General features: G+C 43.2%; 1 protein-coding gene across 1 annotated transcript in view; it reads left to right on the plus strand.

Moving 5' to 3' along the window:
• Window positions 1–13004, plus strand: part of IGF1R (insulin like growth factor 1 receptor) — a 255643-nt gene that overhangs the window by 216902 nt on the left and 25737 nt on the right. Inside the window, exons 10-14 of the mRNA XM_008055345.2 lie at window positions 2790–3073; window positions 4356–4492; window positions 5000–5159; window positions 9254–9356; window positions 9933–10003. Of these exons, the coding sequence (XP_008053536.2) occupies window positions 2790–3073; window positions 4356–4492; window positions 5000–5159; window positions 9254–9356; window positions 9933–10003 (755 nt within the window). The remainder of the gene's footprint in view (window positions 1–2789; window positions 3074–4355; window positions 4493–4999; window positions 5160–9253; window positions 9357–9932; window positions 10004–13004) is intronic.

Here is a 13004-nt window from a genome sequence, read left to right on the forward strand (position 1 = left end):
TCAGCTTGTGGCAGTTGCTGTTGCCACAGGAAAGGAGGAATTTTGAGCATCCCCAGCAGGCTAGGCAGGAAGTGTGTTTATTCTCCATCAGAGGCTGTCAGTTATGTGAATGTCTTGTCCCACTAACCTGGAGGTAGGAGGAAGTACAGGTTGTGAGTTGAAGGTGTGGAAAGATTTTACTAAAATACCCTGGCTTTCAGCTGTAGTTATAAGACAATAGTGATGTGAAGGCAGAGCTGTGGTTGACATGAGTGTTATAAATGCACAATGTTCGTGTTGTTGGGTTGAAATAAGTTTCCTTGATGCCAGATTCCACTTGATGAATTAGTTCATCCTTCCCACAGCCTTTACTTTCTCTTTCAGGTTCAACTCGTGAGTCTCTTTTCATGGATATATATGAAGACCATATTTTGTCCATGCAGAGAGACTGCAGTTTATAAGAATGTAATGTTTGTTTGGTTTTACCTCCTACAGAGTTCTGACAGAGTTCAGGTAAAAGGGTGTCCAGATGGCAGAATGACTGCATCGTAAAGCCCAGTTTTCTGTTTTACAACTAAATTGTCCACAATTATTTTGATGTCTTTCAGTTTACTCGAAGAGCAATTTATTTGCAGGTTAAAGCTGGTTAAGTCAGATTTAGTTCCTTACATTGTCCAGTGCATCCTGTATGTTTTGAAGCAGAATGGAAGCTAGAGTTGTAAGTTGGTTTCTGAAGTCAGTATTTGGTAGTAAATGCCTTTCATTGACCACTGTCTTTATTTCTGAAATCACATAGTTTGGATTAACTAGCTAAAATGTTGACAGATGTTGCAAAGTAAAAGATTTTTCCAATAGGGGTAGGATGTATCATGGGGTGGTGTGTGGAAAGTTGGTAATGATGTTTGCTGTCAATCACACCATTTGGAAATGCAGCTGTTTGCAAAGAATGATGTATGGGCCATTGTGCTTACCCTATTCCTGCCTTCCAGATAGTGTTGTCTCCCTCCCCTAATCCCTGCCTTTATGTCAACAGTGACAGCTGTGCAATCTCCAAAAGTGTGGTGTTGATAAATAAGTAAACTATTGAGTATACTTCATGGTGTAATCCTGGTTAAATGGGGGAGGCTGGGAAAGGGGCTTTGATATCAAACCCAAGCACCTTCTTAGAGACAAAAGCACATGTTGTATTGGTTTTGAAGGGAACACAAGAAGTTTATTGATGATGTGTTGACAAAGATGCCCCTAGAATAAATGTAGTTCTTGTATTCTTCCCTTCTAGGATGGTTGGTTGACCAGTTGGTTGGGTGGCTGATTGGCTGATTTACAGAGTGTGAGAATTGTGGACTGCCAGCCTCATTTCCTAACGCTTCCTTCCCCATATTGTGAAAGCAAATGCACACATCCCAATTTTGTGGTTTTCTGCCTGTTGGAATGAGTGCATCTGTGTTGAGCAGTTTTTGCCTTTGGTGGGGCCCTAGTCCTGTGTGCCATTGCACTAAGAAGGACTGTGCTTTCCCCGGGGGAACCTATGGGCTGAACAGACTGGGGAGCCAGAGGCCCTTTCTCCAAGCCCTCTGATCTCCTCTACCAGGTTCTGGCCTTAAGGACCAGCAAGATGCCTGCTAAGCATCAGCTGAACCTTCGAGTGGCTTCTGGAGTGACTCCTTCCCTGAGTGAACTCTTGCTCTCTGCTGCTACTGCTGCTGTCTCCTCTCCGTGAGACTAATGGGCTTCCCATTTTCTGGGCTTTCCCATTTCCCTGGGCAGATGGGATTTGTCCCATTTGCTCCCCACCTCTTGCCCATTCCTAAGACCAGTGTCCAGTGGCCTCAGCTCCCTGTTTTCCCACTATCTGTCCCTGGCTGACCTGAGGCTTACTGTTTCTCTGTCTGGTGTTTCTCTCACATTCTGTTTTTATTGTTGTTTGTTCTTGTAAATATTATGGTCCTGGTTTTTAAGGTTTCTAGGGGGAGCTAGAAAGTCCCCCTTTTTTTATATTTGACCAAAGCAATTGGAAGCCCACCCCCTCCTGCTTCTTGGATCTCCCTGTCTGCTCTTTTGGATGTGAATGTCCTTTTCTTGGTAATTTTATGCATTCCCTTTTGCTTTTCTGTTGTTTCAAGCCCTACTCAAATCCATGGCAAAGACTCTGCCCTTCTCGGGGACAGGGCCTATGGGAGGCTACAGGTGCTCACTGCAGAGTGGGAAGAGGCAAAGCCAGGCTAGAAAGACCTACAGACACCAGGGATTTGGGATGGGGCCCTCCGCAGCAGACCCTGAGAGAAGGGCCCTGGGGTCCACATGAGTGTTCACTGCTTACATCCTAGCATCTTTACTTGGTTTCCACAGTCAGCATCCAAGGAGCCACAGGCCTTTGAGTTTCTCTACCCCAGCTCTCTGGGGCTGTTCCACACGCCTCACCTCTCCCCTCATGCCCTAAGACATCTTACTGTGAGCAGTAGATCACCTTTAAAGTTTAACCATGAGGTTTGTGACCAGACGACACTAGCGTTCAGATGAAACGACCAGGACACTGCCAGGCCCAGAATGGCAGAGGCATGGTTTGCCCCTAGGTATAATCCAGGAACCATTCGGGGAGGGATTGGGAGGGAAGTTTGTGCACCGATTCTGAGAAGCAAGATAAGTAAGAAAGAAGGAGATCTCTGTATTACTTGTTGGCTCTTATCTGAGAAGGCTGAATAGTTCCTTTTATTCCAAGGTTAAATTTTTTCTTTTCTGTTACTTACCCATCGCCAAAAAGGCAAAAGAAATAGAAGCACTTACAAACCAAGTTTTTGTCTTCTTTGCAGACCTGAAAGGAAGCGGAGAGACGTCATGCAAGTGGCCAACACCACCATGTCCAGCCGAAGCAGAAACACCACCGTGGTGGATACCTACAACATCACAGACCCTGAAGAACTTGAGACAGAGTACCCATTCTTTGAGAGCAGAGTGGATAGCAAGGAAAGAACTGTCATTTCCAACCTCCGGCCTTTTACATTATACCGCATTGATATCCACAGCTGTAACCATGAGGCTGAGAAGCTGGGCTGCAGTGCCTCCAACTTTGTCTTTGCAAGAACCATGCCCGCAGGTATAGTGCAATCCAGCTTGCTCCCAGCCTAGTGGAGAAGACTGTATTTTATGAACACAGAGTCTGACACCCAGGGCAATGAGCCTTAGTCTCGGGTCTGCCTGCTAAATGATGTGTGATCATTGCCAGGCAGCATGGTAGACCAGCCACCTAGGGAATGAAGCCTGTGTTCTCCTAGTAATGTCACTCCCAGCCCAGTCTCTCTGAAGAAAGTACTGGGAGAGGGAGCTCCCTGCAGGGGCTCCTCTCCTGCTACATGGTTCACTTTGTGCAGTCCTGCAACCCTTTACCCCATCTGTGCACAGGCCAGTTAGGCTTTTCCCTCCTGAGTTCTCACAGATTCAGTGGAATCCCCAGTTAGCTGCCTTGATGCAGAGTAACTATCGCTCTCCAAGGACCAGCCCTTCCAGGAGAGATGTAGACCAGCTGATCCCTCTGCACCTTTCCCAGCTGTAGCTTTCTGTGACTTTTGCTCCATTTTGATTGCTGCTTTAAGTAAAAGCAGTGTAAACAAGCGTGGTGGCTCATGCCTGTAATCCCAGTACTTTGGGAGGCAGAGGCGAGAGGATTGCCTAAGTCCAGGGGTTTGAGACCAGCCTGGACATCTTGGCAAAACCACGTCTCTACAGTAAATCAAAAAATTAGCTGATCAGGGTGGTGTGCACCTGTAGCTCTAGCTACTTGGCAGACTGAGGCTGGAAGACAGATTGAGTCTCCGACTCAAATAAAAAAAACAAGAGAGCACCCACCACAGGGTCAGCTAGCAGCTGAAAGGGTTGATGCCAGCAGGGAGAGCTCACTCTAGGTACCAGCTTCTTAGCACCTTCTTCGCAGGCTGGGCTGGGGCCATACTTCATGATTGTGTAAAAATCGCAGGTCCCGTGTGTAGACTTGGGTTGTGGCAGATCCCTGTCACTGCCTAGAAGCCCCATGACCTAGGGGGCTTCAATGCTGCATGTGTCTGATAGCCTCACATTGTTTTCCTTTTGCAAGTGGTGGGAGCAGAGCAGAAGAAGATGACTTAGGTTACCAAGACATTCCTACTGTGCTTGGTAGCAGGCTTTTTTTGTTGAGGCATGGGGAGAAGGAGAATTCTGTGGCATTTTGAGACACGAAAGTTATCAGGTAGTTCTGACTCCTAAACCTCTGCCGTGTGTGAGTAGCCCACTGTCCACGGTCCTGCATGCATGGGGTGGGGGGCTACTCTCAGGTCAGTGCAGTGTTAGTCTCCCTCCCTGGGGACCCACATCCAACTTTGTTGCTTGTTTAAATTTTTGTGCAGAAGGAGCAGATGACATTCCTGGGCCAGTGACCTGGGAGCCAAGGCCTGAAAACTCCATCTTCTTAAAGTGGCCAGAACCTGAAAATCCCAATGGATTGATTCTAATGTATGAAATAAAGTATGGATCACAGATCGAGGTAGGACTGGGGCCATGACCCATGTCTGCATGTACTTCCATCGGAATGGTGCCATTAATTATGTTACTGCACAAGTTACCTCCTGGTTAGCTTAAGACCTAAAACAATAAAATAAGTGCTAAGGCAATGAGGATTTGGGTCTTTCTATCGACTTCATGCTCTCTGAGGAGGACTCCGTGCTGTGCAAAGAACTGGGCTGCCTCTCACCCTGTTTTGTTGTAGAAAATGACCTACAGCAGAGGCCAGATAAGTCTTAATAACTTTTAAACCTGAAGTTTTTCTTGGTTGTAAAAATGCTTGGTTAAAGCCTTTGGGTATGCTTAAAGTCCCTTGAGAACTACCTTTAAAGACTTGGTTTCCTCCCCTTTATTGATAGTCAGAGTCTTTGATAGGTGGGTGGTCAGAAATCTAGCAGCTGGCATAACTAGTGCAGTGAATTTAGCTAGCAGGTCCCAGAGTTCTCCTGTGTTTGTGGGAAATTGACATGTGTGTTTTTATTTCCCCCAGGATCAGCGAGAATGTGTGTCTAGGCAGGAGTATAGGAAGTACGGAGGGGCCAAGCTTAACCGGCTAAACCCAGGAAACTATACAGCCCGGATTCAGGCCACCTCTCTTTCTGGGAATGGGTCGTGGACGGATCCTGTGTTCTTCTACGTCCAGGCCAAAAGTAAGGATTGTGGAGGGAGAAGTGTGGTAAAACAAAAGCAAGTTGTGAGAGGATTCAGGAAGCCTGGGTTGCTATGATGATCTTACGTTCCAATTTTCTGTTAGAACAGAGTTGTCCAACTTTCAGAAGGGTCACACTAAGGTGCCAGTGCCATGTCTGGGAGCTTGGCTGGGAGAATTCTGAGCTGTAGAACTCTACCTCATGGAACAGGCAAGGAGAGTGTCTGAGCCCCTGTTTTGAGGTGATACAACCACTGGAGAACCAGGAGAGATCTTTGCTTTCAACCTGGTTATGTTCAAAGCTGTTTACAAAGCATTGAATTGACCATTCCATCTCCTGCCTGGTCAGTGAAACTGGCTCACATTCACAGCCCAGAATCCTAAGGATGAACCTGAGGGATCATCTGGTCCAGCCTGCTCCAGGGCAGGAATGTTCATGAGAGCATCCCAGGCTGAGGCTCTTTTTCCCCTAGTAGCCTGTTGGTAAATGCACATGCACTCTTAAAGCAGCCATATGAATTGGAAGTGCACAGTGCTCACCAGTTATTGCAGAGATTGGGTAATGTGAGTTTATATTCAAACCATTGACAAGACCAAATTCTTAGGCTACTCTATGTGGTAGTTTCAGATTTTAAAAATGAATTTTGTAAGATTTATAAGCACAAGGGCCACATACTTGTTGTTTGACGAAGAAAACTTAATATTTTGTTGTGTGAAATTATTTCCATATTGAGTTTCTGTTATTTCCTATTAGAAATCTAGATTTTTAGATTATTTCATGTTCATGTAATGGGATCAAATCTGGCATACCACATAAAGTAGCAACACAACCTTGCTTAGTGATAGTACTAAGGGACCGTTCTAAGGTACTGGTCCTTGTGTCTACATTCCTGCTGTTCTAATCTGGAATCTAATTAAACAAGCACGCAACAGATCCATCAACCCCATGTCTGGGTATATATCCAAAAGAAATGGAATCAGTATATTGAAGAGATATTTGCACTCCCATGCTCATTGTAGCACTGTTCACAATAGCCAAAATAAGGAACTGACCCAAGTGTCCATCAGTGAATGAATGGATAAAGAAAATGTGATATATATACACAATGGAATACTATCTGGCAGTAAAAAAGAAAAAAAGCATGTCATTTGTGACAACATGGATGAATCAGGTGAACATTATGCTAAGTGAAATAAACCAGACACAGAAAGACACATATTGTATAATCTCACTTATATGTGGAATCTAAAAAAGTTGAGCTCATACAAGTAGAGAGTAGAGGGATTACTAGGGTCTGGGAGGATGGGAATTAGGGGAGATGTTGGTCAAAGGACACAAATTTCATTTAGGTAGGAGGAGGACATTCAAGAGCTCTATCGCATAACATGGTGACCCTAGTTATTAATAATGTATTTTTTAAAATTGCTAAGACAGTAGATTTTTAAGTTTTCTCACTACACAAGAAAATGATAAGTATATGGGTAATTTATATGTTAATTAGCTCAATTGAGCCATTCCACAATGTATACATATTTCAAAGCCACATATTATTGACAATAAATATATACAATTTGTCAAGTAAAGTTAATTAATTTTTTTTTTAAAGAAAGCAAGGACTCCACTAGTCTACCTGGTCAGCACCAGATATCCTAAGTTGTGTGTGATATCTGAAAATCCTCATACTGACTGAAAGCAAAAAAATAGAATTGTAAACCATAAGCCAACATTTTATGTTCCTGGCACTATGCTTGGGTTTAGGTTTTAGGGGCAAATGACTGAGGCAGATAATTTTTTCAATTGAAATAGCCTGAATCCTCCCATTTAGAACACCTGACTTGGTGTTATCAGTTAGTTCATGCCACCTTTCCAGCACCTAGAACCTTCACAATATTCCTATCATCCCATCCCGAACAGTGGCTTGCATGCTTCCTCTACCTTCTCTCCCACCTTCTCACCCCCCGCCCCCCCCCCCCCAGGAACAGAGCCTAGTTTTGAGGGTCTGTGGTCTTTGAAACAACAGCCTTGGCTTCTGGATTTGAGTGAACTTGGCTTTTTTGGGGAGATGACATGTTCCTGTCTGCCTTTGTTGCTCCCTTTTTAACCCTGTGAGTGCCAGGATGCCAATGGGAAACCTAGGAGTCCCTCTGAGGGAATTTCTCTGGCAGATGTTGGCACATACTGCAGGGAAATTAGATCTGCATGCCGGCTTTACTGTTGGGAAGTTTTTCCTTATGTCAGACAAGACTCTCTCCTGCTACAGTTTAGTCTCATTTCCTCTTGTTTAATCCTCAGAGGAGATGGAAGCTTTGGAAGCTCTCTGGCAATTGCTTTCCTTTTAGGAACTCTTCGTGTGCTTAAATACTGTTAAATTACCCTTCAGACTTCTTTTCTCCAAATGAAATAATCTCAGGTCTTTTGGCCTCTCCTTGTAGTCCCATCTCATGCACCAATTTTCTGGCCATTTAATCATTTTGTTCTTCTTCTCTGGATGTGTTCCAGTTTCTCTTTGTCCCTGTTGAAATGTGAAACTCAAAAAGAACACAGTACAACCTGACCAGTAGTGTAAGTGATACAAATATAAGAAATAGGCTTCCGAGGGAAAAAAATAAAATCTGTTAGCTTCTCCTTGGAAATGAGAACTTATGAATAATTTTTAGGAATTAGAAAATGCAGGAGCCTGCATCCATTTTGAGATATATAATAAGAATACTTTATCTTTGATAATAATATTTTTAATTCTGTAATCCCGTGCCTTTGGGAGGCTGAGGTGAGTGGATTGCCTGAGCCCGGAGGTTCGAGACCCACCTGGGCAGCAAGACCTCATCTCTATAATAAATCAAAAAATCAGCCGGGCATGGTAGCGCATGCCTGTAATTCCGGCTACTTGGAAGGCTGAGGCAGAAGGATCGCCGGAGCCCAGCAGGTCAAAGCTGCGGTGGCCGGGAGCGGCCACTGCACTCCAGTCTGGGCGACAGAGTGAGACTACAACTCAAAAAAATTAAAACAGTTTTTATAGTCTTTAAAGAGTAGTCATGATAATAATTTTTGGTGGCAAAATCCTCATTAATGGGTGACTTTTGATCAATGTAACTTGGTCCCCGGTGAGTTCTTAGCTCATTTCTACATAGTCATCTCTACTTGGATATCCCATGACTCCTTGTGCCAAAGACCAAAACCACAGCTTCTGCCCTCAGAATGCCTCTTTTCTCCCTTGCTCCCTAGCTCAGCTCTTTTTAATCTGCAGAATGAAGTTGAATCTGCTTAGTTTGGACAAAGCACTTGTGAGCCAACCCTGACATCTCTCCAGTATCATCTCCAAGCCTCTCTTCTTTTAGGAAAGCTATTGCCCCCTCAAGGAAAATGTGTCTTACTCCTTCAAGACTCAGGCTAAAGGAGCTTTCCCTTCCAGAGCTCCCCTCAACTCCTTTCTCTCCTCTCCCTTCCTGTCTGCATCCTAACCCTATGTGCAGTCATTTCTCTAGTTGTCATGCTACCTATTAATGCTGATGTCTTACATCCCTCAGAGAGTTCCAGGGTGTGCGTCCATGTCCCCAGTGCCTAGCCTAGCACCTGACATATGAGTGCTGGTTCTGGAGATGAGCGCTGCAGCAAAGTCTGTGGTCTCAGACCATAACCAGACTCCAATGTTGTGGAGAATTCAGAGCAGCATTGGCAAGGGGTGTCATCCAATGTTGGATGTGTGTGTTCATTTTAAATTGCCTGTGGACACTATCTTTAACACAGGTAGAGGCCAGCAGGGCTTGAGCACTCCATGTATATGTAAGAATCTACATTTTATTTTAGCAAATATATGTGTTTTCACTAACAGTCATTAAACTGTGTACAAAGATTATTTTTTTTCAGCCCATCATTTGCACATGATATACACCTCAGTCTGCACTTAGTCTTTTTACAAATAATTCAGTTTGCTGTGTTATTTCTGTGCCATTTTCATTCAGGAACTCCTATGTGTGTTGGGAGAATTAAAGAATATTCAGTAATTATTTTTCATACTTCCAGCTGAATATTTTTAAAAATGAAATGAGCAGATTGTTCGCCTAGTGATATTTGATCATTTCTTCCTTTTGCTGCAGCAGGATATGAAAATTTCATCCATCTGATCATTGCTCTGCCCGTTGCTGTCCTGTTGATCGTGGGAGGGTTGGTGATAATGTTGTATGTCTTCCATAGAAAGAGGTCAGTGGCTTGTGCAAAGCTAAGACACTTTTCTGGCTAAGTGGTTTAATGATTTGAATGTGAATGAAGGTAATCTTTTTGAGAATCTGAGGAAATATTTTATAGATTAGAAAAGTTGATTTTCCAGTCAAATGTTCTTCACAGGAAGATAGAACATTTTCTAATGATTTTTAACAACAACGAAAAAGGTTTTTTGATAGTACACAACTTCCCCTTACTGGCTGTCCTGTCGCAGACACTGTCACTTGTGCAGACTCTTCCAAATGTAGCATGTGAGCCCTCCCGACCAAATAAGCCTTTTTATTTCCAGTGAAGTAAAGAAACAGATGTTTCTTAAAAAGCTCTAATCTGAGGGCACTGAAGAAGCCAAGAGATGTGTTAGCAAATGTCCATTGGCCCACCCAGGCCTGCACTGAGAGTGTGGACAAGGGCTGCAGTCACCAGGGAGCTCTTCCAGTTCCTTTCTCCTGATACTTAAGGAAACAGAACACATGAAGCTTAGAATAAAGATGAAAGTAGATGCAGAAATGTGTGGAGGGGGTGTTTTGTTAACCTACATTTGATCTCTTTTGACAGAAATAACAGCAGGCTGGGGAATGGAGTGCTGTACGCCTCTGTGAACCCAGAGTACTTCAGTGCAGCGGATGGTAAGGGTCTAGGCCATCTCCACTGTGGGAATGGGAGGGGGGGTGTGGGAGCTTTCAGGAGTGTTGCCAATTACTGAAAGGGAAGAAGTTTGCATCATTTTTAGGTACCTTTGGCCTTAGATCTAACTTCGTTAATATTTTTTTTATTCAATCAAAATTTTTAGCAGCTCAGTGAATATGTCAAAACTTCTGGGACTGTGTCAGGTGCCCCAAGGAAAAACAGGCTTTAGAGATAAATGTGGCCAGCACAGTTAATCAATTTATTTAATTGCTTGAAATTTTATGCTAGAATGAAGAAAGCTTTTTAATTGTTAACATCTAGTCAGAGAATATGCTGCAGCAGACAAAACAGTCCTTTTAAACTAGTTTCAGCTTGAGGATCATAGCGTTCTAATTGTCTTTGCCCACTTATGGCTTCTCTGCTTTTTTTAATCTTGAAATTTTTCTGCCATTGCCTTCTGACTAGGGTCATTCTCCCATGGCTCATTCACATTCCCTTTGGTGATAACTAAGGAGGGCCATTTAGTTAAGTGACTGGGAAGGTCTGACTTGGAAGTTGGTTTGTATTAAATAGTTACTTCCTTTTTTGCTCTTTTCTTCCCAGTATGCTTATATCCAAGACTTTTGAGTAAGTCAAATTAAGACAGGGAGATTGGTCATCAGGCTCAGTAATATTAGTACCAATAAGTGGTACATCACTAGGGGATTTTACAAACACCATCCCATTTGCTCCTTGCACCCCTGTGAGGTCGGTTTTCTTAAAGCCCATTTGACAAGGAAGACTCCAGGAAGAAACACCCAGGTTCCATAGCTAGACAACTGAGAAACTAAAACAAGAATACAGTCTCTTGGAAAGGCTTGTGAGGTTCCCAGGGCAGGCAAGAAGGCTAACCTACAGGAGAGGACAAATGAATAAATAAGTGCATGACATTGGGTGACTGTGTTTAGAAAAGGTATTTGCTGCCTTTTTGCTTCAGGAGAAGTGAAAGTAGATGTGCAGGACATGTGAAATGAAGAGTCGTGATTATACATAAGAAAATACTTTTATAATTTAAAAGCTCTGCATAAATGTGTGAGGTTTTACTATGACTTCTTTAATAATTTCTAACTCAACTATATTTATAGTAAAGTCAATCAAGGCAGCCTCTTCTGAATGGGAATCAGCTGCAAAATAATGAGGAGGACATTATTCCTATCTACATAAAGGTCTCACAGAGTTTTCTTTTCATAATCATATAGCACACATATATCTGTATGTGGGCATATAAGGCATAGGGAACATCCTCGAAGGATGTATATGTATACCACAACTACAGGAGATATTATTACTTGTGAAACAGATGTTGCCCCCTCCCTCCCCCCCAAAAAAATTAGCTGGACATGATGGCACATGCCTGTAATCCCAAAAACTCAAGGAGCTGAGGTGGGTAAAAGGATCACTTAAGCCAGGGAATTCAAGGCTAGCCTGGGCAACATAACGAGATCCTATCTCTGCCCCCCCCCAAAAAGAACATAAGTATACATTGTTTGTATAAATGATAGCTTTAAAAAAATCAAGTAAGGTAAGCATGTCAGCACAGACAATGAAACTGACTGGAACAGGGGACAACCATTTCCCTCGCTATGAGGGTGGAATAAAACTTTACCAGAGAATCTACTCTGCTTTGACATAAAGCACTGAATGTTGGCATTTGGAGCTTTGGCTATGAAGTGTCCAGGAAGTTTAAAGAAAGCATCATTACAATAAAATCACACTCTCTAATGGTGACTTGAATTCAAATTTTGTATCCTTTCAGAATGCTTTTATAATATGCCTCAGTTCTTCATTAAAACAAAACAAACTTATTGCCACCAAGACCAACAAGTGGGAATACTGTCACCTCATTTGAACTTAATTTATTTGGCCTTTTGACAAGTACCATATAGCCAGCTTCCTCAAGGGATGACAAAAATGACATTGCAGTTCAAAAGTGCTTTACAAACTTCTTTCTCCCAAAGCTAATCTGCATGTCACCATTCTCCAGAGTACATTGAAAATCCCCTACAGGAAAGTACTGATAACATTGTGCACATAAACCGCTCCTGGCTGGTGGAGCTCAGGCTGCTGGTTAAAGTCAGAGCTATTGGGTTGAATTTAGAGAAGAAGGATTGAGGGTATTGACTTCAGGGACCTCCCAAGGAATGAATGTGATTGGCTTTAACTCCATGTTTTATAGAATGCTACACAGTTAATTCTGATGAAAAGCAAGCCTGGATTCTCAAAGATAAATGGATGGAGACAGTGATTCTTTATGCTTTTTGAAGGGCATTGTGAAGAGCCTTATCTCCTGGGTTGTCTTGCGTACTTACTTTCCTGAGCTAGCACCAGCCTCTTCAGTGGTACAAGCCATCTAAGCCAAGTGGAGGGTAGACCTCCATTTGTGAAATTCTTAAGTACATATACATGTACTATAGAATACAAAAATGTATATGAAAAAGAAAAGTTGCTGAGGTGAGAGGATTACCAGAGCCCGGGGGTTCAAGATCAGCCTGGGCAACTTGGTGAGACCTCATCTGTACAATAAATCACAAAGACTAGCCAGGCGTGGTGGCATGCATCTGTAGTTCCAGCTATTTGGAAGACTGAGGTGGAAGAATTGCCTAAGCCCATCAAGTTGATGCTGCGGTGGCCGTGAGCGTGCCACTGCACTCCAGCCTAGGCAACAGAGTGAGACTCCAACTCAAAAAAGAAAAAGAAAATTCAAGGCGATTAATAAAGTTCATATTGTACACTCCATCAGTGGTGTGTCCCAGGCCTAACTTATAATAAACTTCTTTCCTCTGAGGCCAGGTGCAGTGGCTCACACCTGAAATCCCAGCACTTTGGGAGGCCAATGCGGGTGGATTGCTTGAGGCTAGCAGTTCAAGACCAGCCTAGGAAGCATAGTGAAACCTCATCTCTATTTTTTTTTTTTTTTGAGTTGGAGTCTCACTCTGCCGCCCAGACTGGAGTGCAGTGGCC

Source organism: Carlito syrichta, unplaced genomic scaffold (genome assembly GCF_000164805.1).
Source record: "Carlito syrichta isolate Samal-C Ts95f unplaced genomic scaffold, Tarsius_syrichta-2.0.1 Scaffold301827, whole genome shotgun sequence".
Lineage (NCBI taxonomy): Eukaryota > Metazoa > Chordata > Mammalia > Primates > Tarsiidae > Carlito > Carlito syrichta.